This window comes from Sturnus vulgaris, chromosome 6, assembly GCF_052056855.1.
Source record: "Sturnus vulgaris isolate bStuVul1 chromosome 6, bStuVul1.hap1, whole genome shotgun sequence".
In the NCBI taxonomy this organism is placed as follows: domain Eukaryota; kingdom Metazoa; phylum Chordata; class Aves; order Passeriformes; family Sturnidae; genus Sturnus; species Sturnus vulgaris.
Genome location: NC_142248.1, coordinates 12,051,086 through 12,075,438, shown reverse-complemented (window position 1 = coordinate 12,075,438; position 24,353 = coordinate 12,051,086). Strand labels below are relative to the sequence as shown.

The 24,353-nt window shown below is 39.0% G+C and overlaps 2 protein-coding genes across 5 annotated transcripts in view; one reads left to right on the top strand and one right to left on the bottom strand.

Moving 5' to 3' along the window:
• ZNF106 (zinc finger protein 106) overlaps positions 1–20,265 on the top strand; it is a 38,718-nt gene extending 18,453 nt beyond the window's left edge. Inside the window, exons 6-22 of one of the 4 annotated variants that reach the window (XM_014869277.2) lie at positions 95–707; positions 1,596–1,665; positions 3,234–3,388; positions 3,485–3,545; positions 3,889–4,248; positions 6,131–6,908; positions 7,308–7,363; positions 7,852–7,997; positions 8,309–8,443; positions 9,351–9,467; positions 9,922–10,113; positions 10,868–10,930; positions 12,476–12,595; positions 13,063–13,134; positions 14,330–14,401; positions 15,052–15,198; positions 16,098–20,265. In XM_014869277.2, the coding sequence (XP_014724763.2) occupies positions 95–707; positions 1,596–1,665; positions 3,234–3,388; positions 3,485–3,545; positions 3,889–4,248; positions 6,131–6,908; positions 7,308–7,363; positions 7,852–7,997; positions 8,309–8,443; positions 9,351–9,467; positions 9,922–10,113; positions 10,868–10,930; positions 12,476–12,595; positions 13,063–13,134; positions 14,330–14,401; positions 15,052–15,198; positions 16,098–16,154 (3,214 nt within the window). In that variant the 3' untranslated portion in view covers positions 16,155–20,265. Of the gene's footprint in view, positions 1–94; positions 708–1,595; positions 1,666–3,233; positions 3,389–3,484; positions 3,546–3,888; positions 4,249–6,127; positions 6,909–7,307; positions 7,364–7,851; positions 7,998–8,308; positions 8,444–9,350; positions 9,468–9,921; positions 10,114–10,867; positions 10,931–12,475; positions 12,596–13,062; positions 13,135–14,329; positions 14,402–15,051; positions 15,199–16,097 lie in introns of all 4 variants that reach the window. The other 3 variants (XM_014869280.2, XM_014869278.2, XM_014869276.2) reach the window with 3 other exon arrangements.
• Positions 20,266–21,132: 867 nt separating this feature from the next.
• The window catches only part of CAPN3 (calpain 3), a 28,097-nt gene continuing 24,876 nt past the window's right edge, over positions 21,133–24,353 (bottom strand). Inside the window, exons 21-23 of the mRNA XM_088167004.1 lie at positions 24,047–24,163; positions 22,923–22,981; positions 21,133–22,303 (exon numbers count right to left, since the gene is read on the bottom strand). Coding sequence (XP_088023130.1) covers positions 22,277–22,303; positions 22,923–22,981; positions 24,047–24,163 — 203 coding nt within the window. The 3' untranslated portion in view covers positions 21,133–22,276. The remainder of the gene's footprint in view (positions 22,304–22,922; positions 22,982–24,046; positions 24,164–24,353) is intronic.

Genomic DNA, 24,353 nt, shown 5'->3' with positions numbered 1-24,353 from the left:
AAGCAGTAATGTACATTTGGGCAAGGGGGGGGGGGCTTTTCTCTATGTCTAGCAGGCTTGTAACGTGTTTATTTTTCTTTTTATCTTGTTAAAGGTTTGGCATAGAAATGGTGCCTCTTGTTCAAAATGAGCAAGAACTCAGTGAAGAATCTGATCCATCTGCTCTAGAAGGATTCCAGTGGGAAGGGATTTCCTTAGCAGTGCCTGGCTCAGCCAGAAAACGTAGCTTTTCTGAAAGCAGTGTCATAGCAGACAGAAATCCTGCTTATAGCTTTTTCAGTGAACAAGCCAAAATTAAAGAAAGTGGGCAAAGGCAAGTAATTGCAGCCAGCCACTCACATCATATAACATCTGGATATGAGGCAAACACTGACATTGAGGCTGATCAGAAAGAGGAGACACCATCTTTTCCTTTGTTACCTTTTATGTCTGAAAGAACTGAGGCTAGCAGAAGAAGTCACAGCCTACAGGCCACCTCTGAGATCACAGGCCTCACAGAACAAGACCAGGAGAGCCCAGAGAGGAAAACACCTCTTCTTGAAAAACAAAATGTATTAGAGATCTCAGAAGAAAATCGTCCAGCTTCAAATAGTGCTTCACTTCTGGCAGTGTCTAATAACATAGATGCAGCTACAGACAGCAGCTGCACATCTGGTACTGAACAGAATGACAGCCAAGGAATTGGAAAGAAGCGAAGAGCGACTGGAGTAAGTGTGCAATTCTGTCCAGCTTTGATGTGCTGAAAAGGTTCTTTCCCTGTCAATGGTCATTCAGCTTTGGAATGATCTGTGCAAGGAGGACTTTCCCCATCTGATAGTCTTGTACATTGATAACATCAAATTAATTTCTTGTTTGACTTAATTTTCTTTAAATTTCTCCTTTCACAATGCAGGACTTTTGATACATTTTTGTAATTAGTAGGAATGACAAATGCTCTTTATTTGATTTGGTACCTGGCATACTCTGTTGGTTAACAAGAGCTGTTAAAATATTTCTGTGGAAGTACTAGGTTTTTTAGCAAGAATCTTGGTGTTTCACAACACAATTTAAAGGTGACCTAGCCTGTAGTAGAAGTTTATTTTCCTTACATGTTTCTGGTGTTATGGTTAAGTAAGGAAATAAAACATTTTTTAAAGTTATATACCTAAAATGATATCCTTAAATCTGAATTTGTTTCACAGTCCAGTCTTAGACTTATCCAAAGGTTAAAAGTCTTGTTGACCAATTTCACAAAATGGTTTTGCAGAAAGCAATAATTTTAATCCCTCACTGATGAATCCTCTACACTTTCAACTAAAACTGTAGAGCAGAAACTGATTCAAGTGCGATCTTAAACATCTGAGCAAGAAAAAGGCTGTTGGCTCATTTAATGTTTCTTCCTGGTTGAAATGAAAACGTGGCACTCCCTCTTTTAAGGGAGGTTGTTCTCCCTCTTTTAAGAGCAGAGCAAATGATGAGTTGTACAAGAGTGTGCAAGTAAATTGTGGATTCTTTTCTGTGTCTACAGCTAATGATTGAAAAGATGCTGGATGTTCGACTTCTTGATTTAGGCAAAATTATTCTTGTTACTTTTTAACAGAGGATTTTACTTGCAGGAGGGATCTTCTCCTGAAATCCCTAGTCTAGAAAGAAAGAATAAAAGAAGAAAAATCAAAGGTAAAAAAGGTGAGTGAATATCATACATGTGTGCATGTGGTGGAGAGGCTGTAAACACACAGTAGTATTTTGACTTGGATGAAATAGTGATTCCTTGATGTTACTGTGCTGCTTCTTGGGCTTTTACTGAAGTTTGCAGTGTGGACTGCTCAGAAATCTTCAACACATTCTTCTCTGAGACCTTTATCTTAATTTGTCATAAGTTATTTCTTAGAGAAGGGTATGTGCATCCTTTCTGCCTGCAGTTCATGTTCCTGATTGTACAAATGGGACCTTTGCTTCCCCCTGTACAGGGTAGTGAGGTTTGTTACCTCTTTGGATGGAAGTTCTTAAGGGAGAAGTCCCCAGTTAACTTCCTTCTAATTTGCCATGCAGCTTTCCCTTTCTAGTTCTGGGTGGTCTCACCAGAAAAATTGTACTCTGCTTAATTTGGTCTTGTTCTGTTTTTTGACATCTCTGGCAATCCTTTTTTACTTTTTTAATGTCCTTAGTGGAAATGAGTGTGGAATGCCTCTTTCTTTCCTGCTTCTGACCAAAGAAAACTCTTATTCTGGCATTAAACAGATCTTTCTCAAACAGGCCTAAAACATCCTCATCACCATGTGTCAAAATGAACCATCCAACCGTAGTGTTTTAGGCAGAATATTTTCTTTGGTAACTAAACCATTGCTAGGAGCTTTGGGCTCCAGAAGATGGCTTTCAAATGTACCATTTATCTTCTTTTCATTACTTATTTGTATTAAGAGTTGTTTGTAATGTAGGGCAATATTAGGACTCTTCTGTGGGAATGAGTATTTCACTGCTTGAAAGGGTGAAGGGTGTCTGTCTTCAATGATCAGTGTCAGTTATAGAGACTTATAACACATTCTGCTTAGTAAAATCTCTTCCCCATTACTTTGCTTTAACATGACTGTTATTGTAGTAAATTTACTAAAGGAAACTATAGCCTGAATGCAATTAAGCAGTGCCCAAATGGAAATTTGTTTGGACAATCTCTGTAATGGCAGAAGTCTCTAGGAGGGCTAGGAGGATCTTTTACTGAGTACAGTGCTCTCTTTCTCAAGAGATTGCAAACACCAGTCTCATGGTCCAAAGTGATCTTGAGTGGTAAACTCAAAATTGGGTTCTTTTTCTCTGAAAAAGCTTGTCCCTGGCCTTTGCATTCACTGAATAATTTAAATCTTTTTTACCTTTAAGTTGCCTTTGCCTTTTTGATTACATTAATGGCAGGTGTGTATTTTTACTTCTTATACACATGTACTTCAAGAAAAGATCTTTGTGGAAGAGAATTACTTCATTTATTTAAAATAAATCAGTGCTGGCAAAGCTGTGATGGAATTAATTACTTGAGTCAAGGTTGAGATTCCTTAAAGAGGAATACTTGACTTTGCCCTTCACTCCTGTAGACTCCTGTCAATACTCCTTTTCAACTTGTATAATTCTCGATGCTGGAATGCTTGACCTAATTTACGTGATTTTTCCATTTTGAGGTGGTATTATTTATTGTTATATCCCAAGTAATGTATCTTAATGTATTGTTCAGTGCAGTTAGACTCTACATTTTGTTTCTTTTTCAGAACGTTCTCAGGTAGACCAGTTGTTGGCTATTTCTCTGAGGGAGGAGGAGCTAAGCAAGTCCCTGCAGAGTGTGGACAGCAGCCTCTTGCAGGCAAGGGCTGCCCTGCAGGCTGCCTATGTTGAGGTTCAACGGTTCCTCGTGTTAAAGCAACAGGTAACAGTGGGCTTTGGAAACTGTCTGAACTAGAAGTTAGCAGAAGAACTGCCTGTTAAATCAGTGGGACTGACATAAGCCACAACTGTTTTGCAGATAACTATGGAAATGAGTACAATGAGAAGTCAGAGAATCCAGATCTTGCAGGGGCTACAAGGTACAGGATATCATAGAGCTACAACAGTGGAATGCTTACTTTCATAATCTTTGAACTCAGAATCTTTTAAAAACTGCGTTTAACTTGAATCTGCTCATTTAACAGATAGCTAAATATATATGTAGCAGAAGCTACAATAAAATTGTAGAGTCTAAAATGAGGTCTTTATCTTCAAGTGTGAACTGTCAGTTTTGATAGTTCCATCTAGTGTCTTTTTTTCAAATTTTTCTCTTCCTTGACTCTTTCTCCACAAGAAATGAGCTCCTGTCATCACTAAATTTGATTGTAAAATAGAAATATTTTTGTTCTGTTATTTATTTATTTGTTTGTTTGTTGAATGTAGCTCTTCTTTTGCCATTAGAAACATATGAACCTTCTGAACTCTCAGAGCAACTTTCCTGCAATGCCCTAACTGAGAGACGAAACAGCAAATCTCAGATGGCAGCTGACTCAATTCCTTCAGGCTCTCTCCTGCCCCTTTTGGACACTTTGTCTTCGTCTGTACCTCCACGAGGAGCTTCTGTTCCCATAACCATGCCATCAGCATTCCAGTCTTCTGGCAGTACACCTTCTCATACTCTTAACTCCTCAGTACAAGTTAAACGAGAACCTGTGTCTCCAAAAGGCACAGAACTAAATGTGAATTCTGTGCTCCAGAGCTCTCCATGTGCTCCACAAACAGAAGAGGTGGAACAGAATGAAGGTATTTATAATTTCACTTCAAGAAATTATTTTTTCCCCAAAAGAAATGTAAATTGTGTCTCAACCTAGTCTGTCAGGCAGAGGTGAACTCTCATTAACTTGTGTAGAACTTTCTAGCTTTGCTTTGAAAATAAAACAAACATGAATTTGAAGGTTACATCCTCTTAGAATAATTTAGTTAACTAAAAAAAACCCAAAACCGACAAAACCCAACAAACCTGAGAATCCTCTATAATTTTTGTCTTTAGTCTGCATCACTTAATGAGCACTGGTAACAAAAAGTCTGCCTACAAAGGAAAAAGATGAAGAAGTAACAATCTATGTACTAATTGTCTGTTAGGCACTGTTCACTCTTGTGAGAGGCATGGGAGAGCTGGCTTTGAAGATAGGGGTCTGCTTTTATCTGGAGGAGAAACTGCTGAATTAATTGAACTGCTAATGGGAGAGCTCCTGCCTCAGCCAAGTGAGATCTTAATGACTACAGCTGAAATAGCCAACTCTTTATTTAGACAGTTCAAACCCCATAAAACTTGTGCACTGTAGTCTGTGGTCAAAGGCTTAAATGCTATTGGTAGTTTCCTCTACAACTTGCTTGAAGGTAAAAACTGAAGATTAAGAGCTCATGCCATACTTTCTTAAGAGCCTGTGAAGTCGAGCAGGGTGACTCTAATGACAGTTGTCTGCCATAACAATGTCACTTACCCAGACCTTTAACTTAGACAATTTGAGAAAAGCATTCGAAAGATTGATCCAGGTAGCCAGCACAATTTTTCCCCCTCCCTCCAACTGAAGTACAAAATACTATTGGAGAAAGTAATGTTCTACCTTTCTAAGCATTTTTTCTCAAGCAAAAGATTAATGTTGGCTGAATTGAAGTTTAGACTTCTTTAATTAAAAGAATTTGATTTTTTAATGGTTTTTTAGTTTGCTTCAGCTGTAAAATTGCATATACGTAGTTGTAATTTGCTGGCTTCTGAGAGGCTGGAAGAGGGAAGTGTTTCAGATACTGCCAACTTCCCATTTGTGTTGAGTGATCCCACCCCAGAAATGCAGTGAACTTGAAACATCCTGTTCTGGATTGTAATTATTGCAAGTGTAACTGGGGAATTTTAGGGTGTGGGTAACAGCTGTGAGATGCTGCCCTTAATCTGTCTCAGCTGAGAGGCTGGATCATTTTGTTTATATTGATTCTGTCACAATTAAATGACAGGGAGAGTGTGTTGACCCCATTGCATAGTCCACCAAGATGAGCTAACTAAACTAACTAAATAAAGCCTACCCTCATGGCATACAGTATTGCTATTCCCAGGATAAAGGTACAGTGCTGCAGAGTGGGTTGTGCATAGCTACCTACCTTGAATTAGGTCCAAGTAACTTGGTAGAAATAACTGTATATAATAGCTGTAATAATTCAGATGGGTTAAGCACAAGATTTTCAAACTGTCACTGAACAGCTGAGTCGTACTTGGCATGCATTGATTAATATAATTTCTACAGCAGTCATGACATCTGGTAAGGGAGCACACAGAGAGGGGTGGTAGCATCTTAAGTCAACAACATAGGATTCACCAACAATTGTCAGAACTTTATATATGTATATATATTTATATATATATACATATAGCCAGCCAGCAGCTTAAATAATGTGCCCCATTCTTTTATTTCTGTGTACATGGATAAACATTTTGTTCCCCAGTTATGTTTTTTAAAGGCTGGATAGCTGACTGAAATAGCAGATCTACATGTGCACTTAGTTTTCATCATGTAGGAACATGTACTTTACATGCACAATTAAGTGTGCAGAAAATACAGGGAGGGACACTTTGCATAAATAGTTACTGCTGTACAGATTGAATGTAATACTAGGCTGTTTTCTTTAGAAGAGACCAACCAGAAAACTTCAATGTATCCAGTTATCACTGCAACCATATCCCTGGCAGGACTGGCAGCTTGTTTCCAACACACTGATGAAGATGTCCACAAGCCTGCTGCAGACATGGGACAGTCTGGACTTCCTGAGAACTCTTCTCCAAATTCAGTCTCTGTTTTCAGCAAGAGAGAAGCAAATGATACCGTTGCTGAAAGAGTTTTATTGGATCAGTGTAGCACTTCTCTTTCAAAGCATTCAGTCCTTCTAGAAATGCCAATGGATAAAACCCCCAAGTTGTCAACAGAACCATCTGAGCAACACTTGACAATGGCAGCAGTCCCAGCAGAGAAAGGGAATAGAAGGAGGAGAAGGTTGAGGAAGAAGAAAACTCTGAGGGCAGCCCACGTGCCAGACAACAGCGATACAGAGCAGGATATGATTGACTTCAAGCCTGTCCGGAAAGTCAAGGGTGGAAAGATTCCTAAAGGAGAAAAAGTTACTACATCTACTGCACCGAGAGAGGAGGGTGGAGTTACTGCTCAAGCAGCAAGAAACAAAGACGAGAATGATAGTGATGCTTCTCTAGAACTAGTGGAAGTTTCAGCACCTCAGTGTGAGGTGGTTGATGTTGGTTCATCAGAGTCAGGAGATGAGAAACCAGACAGTCCATCAAAGAGGGATTCGTGCAACTCTCTGGATCAAGCAGCCCTAGAGGCATCTTGCTCTGGTTATGATGAAGTGAGCTCCACCAGTGAGATTGGCACAAATTATACGAATGATGGGAAAAGAAGGTGAGATTATTGTGGATTGTGAGATTATTTTACTCTGAAAAGTAGAATTCTTATTTATTATTAATTATTATTATTATATAGTATTCATAAGAGACCTCTCTTTTTCTTTTTTTTCTTTCTTTTTTTTTCATTCAAGTCTTACATCAGTGACTTCAGGAGTGAAATAAAAGGGAAAATAAAAACTGACTTGGCCTTTTTGGTCAACAAGTGAATGTGCCTTGTTAGCTACTAATTTCTCTTAATACAAGAACAGGGCTTCCCAGTTTAGTTTTGAGCTTGCCTGTCACAGCATATTTCCTACTAAGTGCAGAGTCTTGTGTTTTGGAGTATCACCTCAGTATTTTGTCTGAAAATAACAGGCAAAGTCCAATCTTGCTACTCTTTCTTTTTGTCTTACAGTGTGGCTGAGACACAGTCTTTCATGCCATCCCTAAAAGGATCAAAGAACTCCTCAGGTATATCTTTTAAGCTTTCCTTCTGATGCTTTGTATGTAGCATCTTGCAGGACTTTGAGTTAAGTCTTGATCAGCCTGCTTCCATAGGGGAATTTTACCCTGAAGATAAAAGCTTGCACTCAAAACTGAAGTGGGAAGTGACACACACTCACTTACATCATCTTACACTGAATGCTTTGTGTCCTGATTCCTGCACATCCCCCGGCCCTCCCACATGAATGCTATTGCTCCACAGTCTCTTTAGAGCTCTAGTACAAACAATAATACAATCTCTTCTTAAAGATCGTTCTGGACTTAGTCATATGGAGGTTTTTTTAGCACTTTATATTGCCCTCTGTCACATTCACAGTCCTGCTGGAATCAACAATGAAATTTGACTTAAAGGTGCTGAGCCCACGAAATCGTTCTGCTGGTTGGCAGTAAAAACACAGCAGTTTATTTTCTTCGCTGTGTTCCCATAGTCAAAAGTGCACGTCTCTGTCCTACAGAAGTGTCTTCGGAGCCAGGTGAGGATGAAGAACCTACTGAGGGAACCTTTGAGGGACACTTGGCTGCAGTGAATGCTATTCAGATTTTTGGGAATTTGTTGTATACCTGCTCAGCAGACAAAACAGTTTGTGCCTACAATCTCGTTGTAAGTAAAGTTGTGGGAGTGGTGTTACAGTAATTCCATTACAGAGTTGTCTTTTTTAATGCCTTATTGTGTAGTAAAGGAAGCAGCTGCTTTTTCAAGCCCCTAATTCATTTTATACTATTCTTTTCTTCAAACCTCTCTTCTCCACCTCCCCAACCCCTTCTCCGTAAGAGAGACTTGACAATGAGAGGGACAAGGGAATATAGATTTCCTGATTTTTTTTTTAGCTGTCCTACCCTGTTCTGTTAGGTGCATATCTCAAGAGGTATTATGGGCCTTTGTGCTGACAGACTCTATGCTTTCCTTTTTAGAGCAGGAAGTGTGTGGCCATCTTTGAAGGACATACTTCAAAAGTGAACTGCCTTCTGGTCACTCAGACAAATGGGAAGAATGCTGCACTCTACACTGGCTCAAGTGACCACACTATCAACTGTTACAATATCAAGGTACTCAAACTGTGTTGATTTACATATGCTGCATTTTATGGTACAAATACAAATTTTAAAAGCCTTTTAAACCCATATGATCTGGACACAAACACCAACCACTTCATACCTCTTCAGAGTAGAGCGGGGAAAAAAAATCCTCACAAGCAAAACAGCAAACCATTAACTGATACACTACCCTAATCTATTGACTAGCTTGTCAGTAGAGTTTTTGCCAGAACAGCATGGCATAACCCCCAAATATTGGGAGCACCAAAGTGCAAGGTAGCTGTTTGGCTATGAATCTTACTTGTCTTCCTTCTTTTCTTCATTTCTTATGGAAGGCACTGCTCTGCTCTATCTTTAGAGCAGCTATAGAGAGAACAGGTATCTGTTATGCTGAAGGCATGTGAAAGAGCAGACTGAGGCTCCCTGAAGCTGGATATTTGATGCTAAATAATAAAAAGACTTGCCCAACCTGTGACTTGAAGAACTAGAAAGCAAGCATCTGCTTCAGAGAGTAGACTGCTAGAGGTTTTAAACCTTTAAGTTTCCTTTGGGGAACAATGGAGAGTCCTCAACCATTTAACAGATCATTTTCATCTGTGTGTGTGTGTGTGTGTACATATATGTGTATATATATATATATATATATATAGTCAGTAGTCTAAATTTCTAATTTCTATGCACATTAAAAGTTGTGAGTAGAACAAAATGTTTAGGCTTGTAACTGGTTGCTGAACTACAGTCAAACCTTACAGATGGATCTGATTAAAATGAGAATTAAGCTGCCATGTGACACCAGACTCTCAAATATTTTTCTCCAGTTCTGTTGGTTTAAAAAGTGGAAATCATCATTGATTTCAGCTTTTTTCCTTGAATTGTTTTCAGTTAATGAAAATCTTTAAGTACTTCTTTCCATTGCTAGACCAAAGAGCGCGTGGAACAGTTTAAGTTGGAAGATCGAGTGCTCTGTTTACACAGTAGATGGCGGATCCTTTATGCAGGTCTTGCAAATGGCACTGTGGTTACTTTCAGCATAAAGGTGAGTTTGTTTAAATATTGGCACCTGAAAGCCTGTTGTGATGCTATTTCTTTCTTCTGTGTTTCTTTCTAGTCTTTATCTACAGTAGTAAATGTATTTGTAATGAACAAATGAACACATTTTGGTATAAATGGTCCCTGTTGGCCCCTTTTGGTTGTTTATTTTGTCCATGCATGAAGCTGTCCTAGCTTCATGTCTCTTTGTTTACCTTTCGTTCAGGTGCTGTATTGTTACATTTTTCCTTAGGTTCCTCCTGGTCTATATAACATAAAGAGTTATTTCTTTGATTTGGAAACTTAATTGTTAAATTGCAATTCTTACCACTGCTATTTTGGGTGTTACTAAACTGAAATCAGATACCGTAACAAGCACAATGCAAGCAGGACTCAATGGTCTAGTCAGTGTCATAGCAAAATTTTAATTCTTAGATACCATTTATTTCTTCCCCCACCAGAATAATAAACAGGTTGATACCTTTGAATGCCACGGGCCTAGAGCAGTGAGCTGTTTAGCCACGGCTCAGGAAGGAGCACGCAAGTTGCTGGTAGTGGGCTCCTATGACTGCACCATCAGCGTGAGGGACGCACGGAATGGGCTGCTGCTCAGAACCCTGGAGGGTCACAGCAAGACTATTCTCTGCATGAAGGCAAGTGTCTCTGAAAATACATTTTGGCCAAAGAATGCTTAAAATGATGACCAGATTGTGATAGGAAATAGAGGATTTCTCTATTTTAAATTATAAAAACTGGGCAATTTGGTAGGGAAATCATCTCTGCCTGCCATATCTCATGTTCTCAGCTGCCACATCTATGTCTGTGTTTTGAACACTTCAGGAGTTGTGATTCCATCACTTCCTTGGGCAGTCTGTTCCAATGCTTGATTATCCTTTCAGTGAAGAAACTTTTCCTAATACCCAATCTAAACTTCCCCTGGTGCAACTTGAGGCTGTTTCCTCTTGTCTTGTCACTTGTTAGGGGTTAGGAGCATCATTTTTCTTACATGAGCACCATAAAAGTATGCAGCATGTCCAAAATTTCCAGGAAACATTGGGCTTTACTGTGCCCCTGCAGAGGAGCATTCTGCATTCAGTTTGCACGGTCCCTGATTTGCTGCTGAGCTGTCCATGAGAATAATCCCTAGATAGGATGAGTTAGCCTGTTGGGCTGCAAGTTAACAGTTTCTTATGTCAGTTGTGAAATGTCAAAAATCATTGTAATACATTTTCTAGTTCTTATGTGAAGAACTCAATGCATAATTTTTCCTTCATACTCTTGATTGATTCTAAGGCTCTCAAATTTAGGAAATATTACAGTACAACTTTAAACTGAACAGTGTCTTAACATTTGGCCTGCCCGTTTCCATATCTGTTACAAAATACAATTTATTTTTCTTTTTGTAAGGTTGTGAATGATCTGGTATTCAGTGGCTCCAGTGATCAGTCTGTCCATGCCCACAACATTCATGTAAGTCTCTTATGGAAAAATGGAATGGCTTTTCCTACTAAGGCGCTGAATTCCTATGCTATATTCCTATGCTATAATTCCTATGCTAGTATTTCCAGAATATTTGATTGGTGGGACAGATTGCTTCCAGAAAAGGAAGTCTTATGATTTTGTGAATGTGATTATGCACTATGGGTAACTCTGGAGGAATGAAGATGCTACATAAATCTGCTGACTCTTGTCACATGATAGACGATGCCTTTTTATCTGGGCAGCTTGCTTTTGCAAATATAACTACAAACATGCTGAGAATATGGAAAAGCTTCAGAGAAAAGCCATGTGAGATATTCTTGTGGGGAAAAAGCTTCTTTATTACTGGAAGAATTTGAAGAATACTGTATTCCAAGCTAGATGGTTCAAAAGCATCATGAATGCTTTGTCTCTCGCTTACCATTCTTTCCCTCTTTTACACCTTCTTCCCTTAGTCCTAGCAGGAGCAATCATGCAGCTATGCAATAAGTTAGATTAAGAAAATTATCAGAGGGAAATTTTAGTTGACATAAAGAGTATACTTCTGTGTATTTTGCTAACTGATCCTTGTGGTTACATAAATACTGCTAATAGCATGGTACTAGATTCAGGATGGGTGGGAATATGTAATTTATGATAGAAACAGAATCAATTAGGTTGAAAAAGAACTCTGAGATCACAGAGAACAACCTGTGACCAACCACCACCATATCAGCTAGACCATGGCATTGTCAGCATCCAGTCTTTCCCTAAACACTTCCAGGGACAGTGACTCCCAACACCTCCCAGGAGGTTTGAAAATCTAATCCCCCTTTCTGTGAAGAATTTCTTCCTAGTGTCCAACCTCCCCTGGTGCAGCTTGAGGCCATCTCCTCTTGTCCTGTTGCTGGTTGTGTGGGAGAAGGGGCTAACCCCTCTCTGGCCACATGCTCCTTTCAGGGAGTTTTAGAGAGTGATAAGGTCCCCTGGAGCCTCTTCCTCTCCAGGTTAAATAACCCCAGCTCCTTCAGCTGCTTCTCATTATACTTGTGCTCCAGACCCTTCACCAGCTTCTTTCTGTTCTTTGGACTCACTCTAACACCTCAGTGTCCTTCTTGAACTGAGGGGCCCAAAACTGGACACAGTACTCGAGATGTGGCCTCACCAGTTCCAAGTACAGGGGAAGAATCAGTTCCCTGGTCCTGCTGGCCACACTATTCCTGGTACAGGCCAGGAATTGGCTTTTTGGTCACCTGGGCACACTGGTGGCTCATATTCAGAAACAGAAGAGGAGAAGAAAGAGAACTTTACACAGACTCATGCATTTCTATTGTACTGGAATGGCTCTGTGTCGGGATGGGAAAACAAAAGGATAAGTAGTATTTGATCATAATCTGTAAGTGCCTTCACGGGGAATGGAAGTGTAATAAGGGATGTTTCCATTTTGGAGTAGTGAGCACTGAAGCTAGCTACCCTATATGGGTTAGGTAAAACTATTTTGTACTTTTGTTTAAGAAAAACCAAACACTTATTTACCTTTGCTTTTTCTTGATGCAGACTGGAGAGCTGGTACGGATCTATAAGGGCCACAACCACGCAGTAACAGTTGTGAACATTCTTGGGAAAGTCATGGTGACAGCATGTCTGGATAAATTTGTTCGTGTTTATGAACTACAGGTAAGAAAATAGGTGGTTACTAATGACTTTTATCTAATATGTGTTAATTAATTATTTTGAAGTCAAACAGAAATCATCTTTGTACTTCCTAGTCTCTAGCCCATCCCTCTTTTTCCTGTGACTCAATATATATAGTTGTCTCACCAGTCAAAATACATGGTTTTAAAGAGTATAACCTAAACCATTTTTTTAGAACCTGGCTTATTCCAAGATAATGACAGCTCAGAAAAGTGTGAAAATGTTAGCTTTGTCTGCTGAGAGAACAAGTACTTAGTTGGACAAAAAGACTCTCAGAAGCAATGTAAGCAAAAGTAAACTTTCAAGGTGGCTGTAAAGTTTGGAATCTACCACAGCAGTTTAGATGCTACCAAGAAAATGCTCTTGGAAGTATTATCCTTTACATGTCTGTGAAAAATGGCTCTTAAAAAATGTCATGCTATTAAATGTCTGTTTCTGTTTCTTTCAAGTCACACGACCGCTTGCAAGTCTATGGAGGCCACACAGATATGATCATGTGTATGACCATCCATAAGAGCATGGTAACTCCCTTCTTTTCACTGTTCTTAAAGAGAAGGTTGTAATTGCCACAGGTGCATATGAGGCAGTTTAATTTCTTCAGATGAAGAAATCAGCTTGCTGTTTGGCTGCATTTCCAAGTTGTTCTCAGTCAAAAAATCGAGTGGCTATAGCAGCTTTATACTTATGTAATATTATTGTCTGGGGAAAAATCACTGTTCAGCTTACTATAGTTTTAAAACAATAGTTCTTTTTTGCAGTTATGATTACAGTGAGGACACTAGAAATAGTAAAATACTTCTGCGTTTTCAAGTGTCAATCCTGTTTGACTTTTACTGAGGAGAATCACTCAGATGCTGGAGATTCACCCAGCATTTGGATGTGTGGCATTCACCCACAGCCAAACCTCTAACAACCTTTGAGAGAACATAAATGAAGGTGTGCAGTTGATTCATGTGTACAGGTTTCTTCATGCATCTGCCTGCAAGATAAATTTCAGAAGCACTTCTGGATAAATATTTCTTAAAATAGTCTTTAAAAGCATTTATTTGTCTGCATGTTCTAGGAATTTGTTTGCAAAGTTTCTTTGAGACTATAAAATGAAAGATATAGTAGTGATCTGTAATAACAGAAAAGTTAAGTCCAAAGGAACAGATTTCTTGCTAATTGGAATACATTCTGCCCAAGCATCACATCTCATGTGAGTCCAGCCTGAGGCTTGAACTGTGCCCCAGCAGTGGTCTGTTGTGGGCATCCTCAAATTGAAGAAGGGTTCAGATGAGAAGTTTAGTGATGAGTGAAAGGATCTGCATCTGCATTTCAGTCTTTCTGAAATTCTGATGTTCTTCCACACACTTCCTCTCCATCCTTTTTCGATATACCTATAACTGGTTAAGTCCTGGAAATACGTTCCACTTGACATGTACACCTACATATTTTTTAACTTTAGTGGATAGTACCATAATTTAAACTTACTGTTACACACATGACACTATCAACAATAGAGGTTAGCATAGAGGAAGCATTTCTTATTCCTTCATAGGTTTTTGTGAACTATGAATGCAAATATTAAGAGAATTTGGTTCTACCTATGTTTTAAATGTAGAAGCCTTGCATGCTGATACTTCATTGTATTTACCTACACTGAAGTCTTCTTCAAAATTTTACTTTTTTTTCTTTTATTCCCAGTTTGTTTATCCATAAATGTTTCTTTTACAGATCTACACCGGATGCTATGATGGCAGTGTCAGAGCTGTGAGGCTTAATCTGATGCAAAATTATCGATGCTGGGTAATTAGCAAATTGTTTTTAGCCTTTGTTATTGAATTTTCTGAGGGTGGTCTCTAGCCACTTAGTCCTCGGTAACTTGACTTTAGATTTTTCATAATTCATTATTTTTTAAAATGTTTATGTACTCTTAAAGTATATATCACTTAGGTATATATCACTAGTTTCATTTTTTTGTTGTTTTTGCTGTGGCTGTGTGTATATATATACATATATATATGTATGCACTTTGGAGTAAGTTGTTACTGGAAATTACTGTTCCTTCTGGCAGTTTTTAGATGTATAACTGTTTAATGCCAAAAACTTTGGCTGAGTGACATAGAAAAGCTGATTTAATGTGCTAAGTAAGTTTAATTAAATTCGAAATGACTTTGTCACAGGTAAGCTTAAATCTTCTAAAGTCATAATTCCTGTCTTCCTCCTGCCATTCCTGCTGATGATCTAGGCTTGGCTAAAGGCAGAAAACATTTCTGTAAAGCTGTAATTAAAGGAATTGAAAATGGAAATACCATTGAAAATGAAAATTGAACAAAATAAAAACTTACAGGAGCTGGCATACAATCTTGGAAGAATATTGTGAAATTGCGGGAAGAAAAGCATTAGCAAAAATTGTATTTCCCTGGCTTATTTCCATGTGTTGTTTTTTCTCCCAGTGGCATGGATGCTCACTGATCTTTGGAGTTGTGGACCATCTGAAACAACACCTGCTAACTGACCACACCAACCCAAATTTTCAGACCCTGAAATGCCGTTGGAAGAACTGTGATGCTTTCTTTACTTCCAGGAAAGGTTCCAAGCAGGTAAGTGGTTGAAATAATATGGTTGTATTTGGTAATATAAAGTACTCTGTATCACCACAATTACAGGACTTGATCCTATTTCTCTTAAAAAGGATGAAATTATTCTAGCCTTGGCAGGCTTAACTGCATGTGGTCACAGTCATCCAAGACTAACAGGGTTCAGTTCAGCCCGTGGCAGATGAACAGTGCAACTCCAGTAATTTGATATACGGTCAATTTAAAACAGTTTGATCCTAAAATATGACATGGAAACGGTAGAATTCTTAAAATATTAAAGATATTCTACTCAAGATATTAGGAAGTTTAGAAGGAAAAATGTCTTTATAAGATTTCTGCCTTGAAAACAGGTTTTTATAGTTTTAATTTTTATCCATTGCTATCTCTTCTATTGTTTATTTTTTCACATGAGATTGGTTTTGCTAACAATCTTTAAATAAGTAGTACATAAAATTCTGGATAAATGGGGAAAAAATGAAGAAGACATAAGAGTTGGATTAAGTGATATGGAAAGGATTGGGAGATTGGTGTAAGGAGAGCTGTTACCTGTAGACTGATAGATAAAATCTACATTTTAGTCCTTGGCAATAAAAACTGCCTTCCTTTGAATGCTTTCCAAAATAGTGGAAGGATGGAGGTTTCTTCAAGAATTGAAGAGTAGAACCCTTAATTTCTCTCTAAATGCTGGCTTTGGATATGATGTATTTATTTAATTTGGATGTGATTTAATAGCTTGACAATCATAATATTCATCTTTTTAGAGACTTTAAGCTAAACAAATGTATATTATCTAGAATGTCACTTTCACTGAGCCTTCTAGAATCTTTGGCAAAGTTTTTTGTGGGGTTTTTTGTGATGATCATAATGATTTTTTTAAATTGACTTCTCTGGTTCTTTTCTAGGATGCTGTAGGACACATTGAAAAACATGCTGAGGACGACAGCAGGATTGACACATGAAGCTTTTCACCTCCCACATTGGGAAGTAATTTTCTATGTCAGAATTATTCCAAATAACATCAGTTTCTTACTCCAGTCTTTCCTCTTTATTTTCCCACTTGGAATGCAAAAACTGAATGGGGCTGAAGTACATTGCTACGCAGACTGCAGATTATGTTGCACTCTGCAAAAATAAGGCTGGTAATTAATACTTAGCCCAAGTTCTTGCAAGTTTTTAATTCATTGATGGACAAGAATATTCCTTCCTCTTGTTTGCCTTGTTTTTCTGTTGTTTGTCTTTTTTCAGGTGGTTTTATTTGTTTTTTTAAGAAGCATAGTCTTTGGGAAGTCCAAAGGGGTGTTGAAAACTTAGATTACAATAGGTGCTGCTGTTTGCAAACTCAGCTTGAATCCTCTTAAGTGTCTAAGATGTGTCTGGTTTTGTTGTATCCAATTTTTTAGCTGATTTAAATAAAATTCTGCAAACCAGAATATCACAAATTTTAACAATGTAACCTGAATATCCAGTGTACATTTTTACTTTCTTCATAAAAAGAAAAGTTATTATATGGAGACTGGAATAAATTAATTTTTTAATGTTAATTGTAACTTATTTTTTATTCCTTGTGTAAAAATTGCTATAACTGGCACAATATATACAGTGATAGATACCATACCTCTTGAGGTATTTTGTTTATTTTGAGGAAAGTGGTTATTTCTTGAGAGAGATGCCAGTAGCAGCAAAGCAGCCAGAAAAGTGGTTCTACTCACATGCTTTGCAATCTTAGTGTTTTCCAGTATAGGTCCTAATGCAGGGGAAAGAAGTGGTGTTTGTTTATCTTTCAGTTGAAGAGCAGTGTAACCACCACTGCTTGATAAAACACTATAATTGGATTGCTGATTTTATGGAATCTTAGTGACTGAGCTTTGCAGTCCCATATCCTCATGGCATAGCAAACCAAGAGAAATGCAGAGGCACTATGTGTCTGAGTGCATCCACTTTGGTAGTGTTTTATTTCTGTTGTGAACTGGCTTAATTGGCTTGGGCTGTATGAAGTTAACAAAAACTCAACTGGAAAGAATGGAGCAGGATTTTAAAGTCTAAAGTGCTCAAGCAGAAGCTGAGGATATGAAATGCATATCCCATGTAAAAGTCTTACTTCTCCTAATGCACAGAAAGTACCAGAGAGGCCAGTGCAGAAGGAAAGACTGTTTGAACTTGTCAGGGTTCTCCTGCAGGTGTCCCCTTGGGCGGGATCACTTCACCTTGTGAAGTTCAGTGAAATGCCCTTCTTGCCCTTCTGGCACTTGCCATCCTCTCTCCCCTAATGACACTAAGTCAGCAAAGAAACCTCTTAACATTGAGACTACTCTAGCAAGAAGCTTTGTGTTTGCTTTTGCCTAACTTGCTGCTCAGGATGAAATAAGCAGAGGTTTTCCTAAGCTGTAAGAGAGGGTGAAGACAGCAACTGAGCTGCTTATACACAAATCCAGCACTTTTCAATAAAGTGGACTGTTCTTACTGAGAATCTTTTTCACAGCCACTTTCAGACTTGTCAGCCATAGACCAAATAAGCTTTGTAGCCTCATTCTTTGACTGTAAAGAAGCCTTTTTAGGCCAAGAAAGTGAGTGGTTCAGGAAAGCACATGGATGTTCCACTGCCATCAAATCAAGGAACTTCAGGGCCTTCTCTGGAGCACACTGGTTTTATATTATCTTAGCAGACAAGCTGAATTGCTCTGACACTGATGAATATTTTTTATGAGACAGGAGTAAAATACGAATGAGATGCAGTAGCATCCTACTTCAGAGACACGGGAATCTCTGAGGTTCCACTGCTTTTGTGGTGATTGATTTTTGTTTGTTTACTCTTTATTAAGCTGTTTGTGAATAGCAAAAAGCCCCAATATGTGGCTCAGACCTCAGGCTGTTCTGAGGGTGTTCTTGTTTTGGTTTTTGGGGGATGTGTGTTTGTGGTTTTAGTGTTGGGCTTTTTTAATCTTTCTTTCTGTGGGCTGTGGATGAGACAATTCAATAGAGAATCAAGTTTGAGGAAGTCTTTAAGCAGTATAGATGTTTTATGATGGAGGGTGTAATGCTCTAAAGTCTGAGAGCGTTTGTTTGGCGTTTTTCATGACCTAAAAGCAGAAGACTGCAAAATACTTAAACCATTTCCAAAGGTATTGATATTCAGGAGTTCTAGGAGTTTTTTGAACCACAATGAGGGAGCATATAAGTGTGGCATAAACAGAGTGGGCATCCTAAGTTGTCCTTCATGGACTGTGCTGCAAGTGAAGGTGTGGAGGACGAGCCTGTGGGGCAATAGTGGCATTCTGAAAAATGTGTGTGAGAGTAGATTTTGCTACTTCTCCCTTGTGATTCTTTACATTCTTTCTGCTGTTTTCAGGAACATACAAAGATCTTTCTCACTAGGTGATGCAACAAACATAGTTATTACACTTTAATTGCATTCCCATTTGCTTGTCAGGTTTATCTTTCCTAGTTGGTGGAAGTGGTCTTTCTTTTTGTGTGGTCTGTGATATTTCCTTAGCTGACTTGAAAACAATCCTCCTGAGAAGTATGGACTTCTGCAGTCCAGCTTTAGCAGTAGTGTCTTGCTACTTTGTAGGTCATTTCAGATACATTGTAAGAATCCTAAAATGGGTAAGAGCATGGGAAAATAGCAGAGCTGCATGAGTGAAAAATTTTGCTTCATAAATCAGAAACAATTTTTTAAAATTCTCTGGGCTTCAGAGGAAAATGCTGTACTGTTTTGTCATGAGAACATCTTAAAAGGATTTGCTATAAAGCTATGCAGCTGTGGAAATCCCCGGGCTTCTCTGGAGTTCTGTGAGAGATTTCCTGTTTGTTCAGCTGAAATTTGGTGCAGATTTCACAATTGGCCGTTTACTTCTTCTGGAGGCAATTGTGGAAGAGAGATGCCAAACTAATGTTTTTTGGTATTCATTAATGGGATCCTCTCTGGTCTTGCAGGTTTGGGTTTTGACTCCTGATATACCTCTAGTTGAAGGATGTAGTAACTTTGGGAAGGTGGGCGGTTTGTGACAACACAGTAATATTTGCATGAAAAGCAGGACTGCATGTCTGAAGCCAGTTTCAGGACTATTTATTTTCGGTTTTGGTTTATTCTTAATGCAAGTAAAAGTTATGGGTGGAAGAGTGAGTAGAGTGCGGATTTATTTTGTGGTTAGCTGTGGATTTTTTATTAGTCAAGTGTTAAAAAATGAGTTCTGGACTTGCTGTATGGCTGACTACATACAGCAGCCCTTTAGGGGCTTTTTTGGATTGGTCTATATCGGTTTCTCCTTTTCTCCTTCAAATTTCAGAGAAAAATAACAGCTATCTGGCAGTGCAAAACACTCTGGCCTAACACTGCTGCTTCTGTACGTGGAAGGGGGTGGAGAGAAAACTTCTGCATCTCTTGGTACAAAGATGCATCAAATATCCAGGCTTCTGCTTACCTTGTGTCACTTACATGTGAATTACTAAACATATTATCAGCACATAAGTTGGCTTCTGCAAAGTAGCAGGAGCTTGGCTGTATGGTGTGTTTGAAGTAGTGCAGTTATTAATGCACATTTTCAAACAGTACAATCATGCCGGATCAAGGTAAATGATAACAGCAAACTTGCAATAAATGGCAGAGGAAATGTTTTTGTTGGGAAAATACTTTTCCCTTAGGTTGACTTAAAACACAGGTATAGGTGAATCTTGGTTTTCAGACTTGTATGGTACAGTCATAATTTCAATTCAAGCAGTCTAAGTTGTCCAGAGTTGCAGAATATGTCATGAAGGATAAGGAAATGGTTTCAGCTACTGTTTGTAAAATAATTAATCCTCAAAGAGCAAACTGTGTAGGTATATATTCTGTTATATGCACCTGCCAGCTTCTCAGATTTCATTTTGCTGTAATGTTAAACGGTCTTTTAAAATAATGGAAGTGGAATAAAACAACTTGATCAAATATTTAATAATTTAAGCTGTGTAGAACATGTGCACAGACTGATCGTGGTTTTCTTCTCTCACTTTGGTACAAAGCTGTAGTGCTATAATGAAACTTTACATGACAAAAGAAGAAATGGAAAAAAAATAAAGTTCTTTATATTGTTATGGTTTGTCTGTTTCTCCTTTGTTTTAAATAGAATGATTCTTTCACAGGATTTGGTAGAACTTGACTTTGTTCTGGATTTTCTTCCTCTTCTCTGAGTGCTGGATAAAATCAGGCAGTCCACTTTGAAGCTCCAGCAGTGGCAGGAATGTTACAGGTATGCAGGAACCTCAAACCTAGTCATTTGGCAAGGAAATGAAACTATCCATCCAACTCATGCCTCCAGATGTGCTGCCTGCCTTGCTTCATGGCCCATTGCAAGGGAAGTTCTCTGGAGCTTGTTGGTAGTTCACTCACCAGAGCTGCAAGGACCAGTTTTCAGTGGCCAGTTAAAAATCCTGATTTTGATCTTTTGACTGATAGATTTTGGTTTTTCTCTGAACATCCCAGCTAAGAGCATCTCTGCCATACTTGTATGGAAAATAATATGCCTCAATGGAGGCAAGGCATGACTGAAGCCAGGGCTCCAAGTGTTCCAGTCATCTTAAAAATTATTTGGGTTAAAATCCAATTGAATTTGAATGAGAAAAATTTTTCTTTAGATAAATGGTAGGATTTTCTTCCTCTTCCAGAGTAAGTTACAGTGCAAGACAACACTAAGAACTTTATAGCCAAAAGGTTTTCTTCTTAGTGACCTTTCATTTAAATGTACTACTCACTGGAATAACTTTGAGTGGATGCTATGATTTGTTTTTCAAATTTTGCTTTACATTAGTGAATTGCTTTGCTACTTTTTGCCACTAGAGAACTAAGTAAAAGGTTCTCCTGACAAAGTCTTGTCTTCCTTGTATGTTTTTTTCTTCCATTTTTTATTTTGTACCTGTGAAAACCTGTCATCCTTTAAGCTGGTAGCAAAGGAACCTCTCAAGTGCTTTTTTTTTTATTTATTCAAGGAGTAAACTGGAAAATATTTGAGACATTAAACTAGTTTTACACTTGCCATAAACTCCAAAAGCTGCTGTATATTTAGGAGAATGATGGAAGAGTGCTCAATATTTCATCTTCATCTGTTCTTTCAGAATAAAACGAAAAAGCCTAGGCCAAAATGCAGTTGATTTTATTTTTGGTTCCATTAAACTAATTGTACTTGCCCACTGGAATAATATTCCCAAAGTGGTCATGCTGACGCAGTATTTGATTCTGCTACAAGTCACCTCTTGCAATAAAGAAATGCATGATAGTGTTGGGAAATAGGACCTGAGGTAGGGGAAATATATGTGTGTAGATATATAAATTTGTACGTGTAAGAGGTTTTCTGCCTCAAATGGCAAGTAAGTTTCTCAGTGTTATAGGGAATGCAGATACAATGAAAAACACTTATAATGTGCACATTTGTAATTAGGACGGGTACTAAAAATGAGAGCAAATTGCTCCTTTCTGGTATTTCTGCTGAGGCATTAGATCAAGCTGTACTCTGGTATTGCAGTCTGTTGTGCCCTGCTCTCCCATTCCTACATAGCAGAGATCCAACCTGCACAGCCATCTGTAACTGAGTCATTGGGTTGCATAATATTAATGTAATTAGCACAATCTCATGTGAAATACTCAGTAAACATTACAAAGAGATGAAAGAATAATACCAAGAGCAGGACAAACAGTTAATGACCAATTACAAAGTGGCAGTAAACACCTCTGACTTTCACAGTTAGATGCAGTCCTAGTTTCACCTGACTTGAGAGAAGACCATTCAGCTGTCAGCACAAGCAGAACAATTATTTGTTCTCTATGTCTTCACCATGCAGAGAAAGCTTAATTCAGTCATTAATAAATTAATCCCTGTTGCCCAAAGGAAAAATACCAAGATGCTATAAGAGTAGTTACAAAATATGTGCACTGTCTTGTCTACTGGAGTACAGCTGTCTTTCTTTCCAAGGGCTTCTTCCCACGTGCTGTTCATCTTGGCAAGTGAATGACATAATTAGGAAGTACTCTTGTTTGTCCTTGGGATGAATGGTGCTGGCTCCTTGGAAGTGTCCAGTGTGTTCTTGATGGAGGTGGCCGCTGGCTCTGGTGTTACGCGTACAGCGTGAGCTGCAGCCACTGCAAGAAGAATTAAAGGATGGAAGAGTTGTTGGCATCCTCCCACAAACTGTGTGGAGACACCACCATCTCTAGCTGGAAGGCAGCTGCTTGCTGTCACTTAGCATGAAGTAGAGTGGCAGTGGGGAATTTTCTTGAGTATCTTGCTCCTATTTCTCCCTTCCTTGCAAAAAGTGAAGGGTGTTTTTAATGGTCTCCCTAACAGAGGACATGCTTTGAATTTGAAACTTTCTAATTCTTAATAAGATTTTTAAAAGGTAAAGACCTATGCTAAGCCCCAGTATCATTTAATACCATATCATTGTGTTTAATCTAAATTGCCTCACAAAAAAATCTCAAAAGTTTTTTGATGGACTTTAAAGATGATAGAGGCTGCAGCCATGCCCTTCACCACCAACTGGAGTCTTACAGAGCAGCTGTTGCGGGCAGATCGTGGATGTTTTCTGTGTAAAATTGGTACCAAAATTTTAGGAGGTTTTGGGGTTTCTTACCAATTGGGTGGCTATTTTAGATGAACTCTATTCATAGAGTTTTCCCTTGAAAACATGTACACTGATTAATACAATTAAAACTTAGTATTGTGATGTTGTGTTAGACATACTCTCATAAAGCAGTTTACCTCCAGGACACTGAGCTTAATGATGCCGTCTCCGTCTTTGTCAAAGGCGTGGAATGCCCCTAAAGTAAGGAAACAAAAATCAGGGAGTAGATTAGGTTAGTAAAGATGATTTGCAGACAGGAAATCAAACGGTGCTCCCATTGTGAAATGCCGACTGGTGCAGATCTTTACCTGTGAGGTCAGCAATTGTTTGTGCTGCATTTTTCCTTAGTTAATTCAAGGAGAGACACAGTTGTTTCTTTTGTGTTTGTATGAGACAACTTGTAATCGTAGATTCCCTAAGCACATATCTGTAATAATTAGCACCCTACAGAGGTGTTGGGAAGGATGAGGATTTAACGGAGGAGTTTTCCAGATATGCAGGAGGTTCTATAGGAATGAAAGCGAGTTTTGATATAGAAGAAAAGAATTGCTGAGCCAGTCTTACTGGGTGACTAGAAGGCAAAGAGCAAGTGAGTTGGAAGGGACTTTTATGGCTTAGAGCAAAGGATAAATCCACCTCAAACAAAAGATGTTTCTTCACCAAACAAAAGGATTTTAACAGGCAAACAAGAAAGCCAATGTTGCAAGTAGAGAAGTGATCTCAGAAATTTCCACTGCAGAACAAGTCCCAAAGTTTAACATGTAACTACTAACTCCGATGATTGGCTAGTCACTAACATGATATGGTAATTTTAGCAATTTTGATAGTTGATAGGTAAATGTAAAAGGTATTGTGTATGATGTTGATTGGTAGTCATGTATTAAGATGCTCTGTAATGAAAAGTATATAATGCTTTGTAACCAGAACTAGAGAGCCTTGAGGACACACGGCTTGCCTATATCCAGCAGCTCTAGGCTCACCCACGACCCTTAACTGCTGTAACCTCGTCTGTGCAATAAACAGCATTTTAAAAGCCGGTTGAAGCCTCCGTCTCTCCGTCAGGCTCTTACACATCGGCAGTAGTGCTATGAACAAACTTTGCTGTGGGGCTCTGAGCAATGTGGTACAGTGCACAGTGTCCCTGCCCAGAGCAGGGGGGTTGGAACCAGATCATCCTTCGGGAGCTTTTGAAGGCAGGCCCTTCCATGGATCCATGGCTGTGTTTGGGGCAGGAGGGGAGGCAGCGCGCGCAGCCACTCACGGAACATGGCGTCCAGGCGCACGAAGCAGCAGATGAAGCTGTCAAAGTCGATGTTCATGTTCTTGTCGGCGTAGCGCATGGTGATGATGTCGTAGAGCTGGTTGTTCAGCCGAAACCCTGCAGGGAAGGGAAGCACAAAGCTGGGCCTCGGGCGGGGAAAGCGCTGCGCCATGACGGGTTGGGCCACACGCGCTCCCCTGGCCCGGCCTCAGGGAGGCTCGGGCTGGAAGTCCTGCTGCTACTGCTAAACAAAATGAAGCTACAAGGAGCTTCACTGTGTCCAGCTGCCTTCCTAAACCAGGAGCAA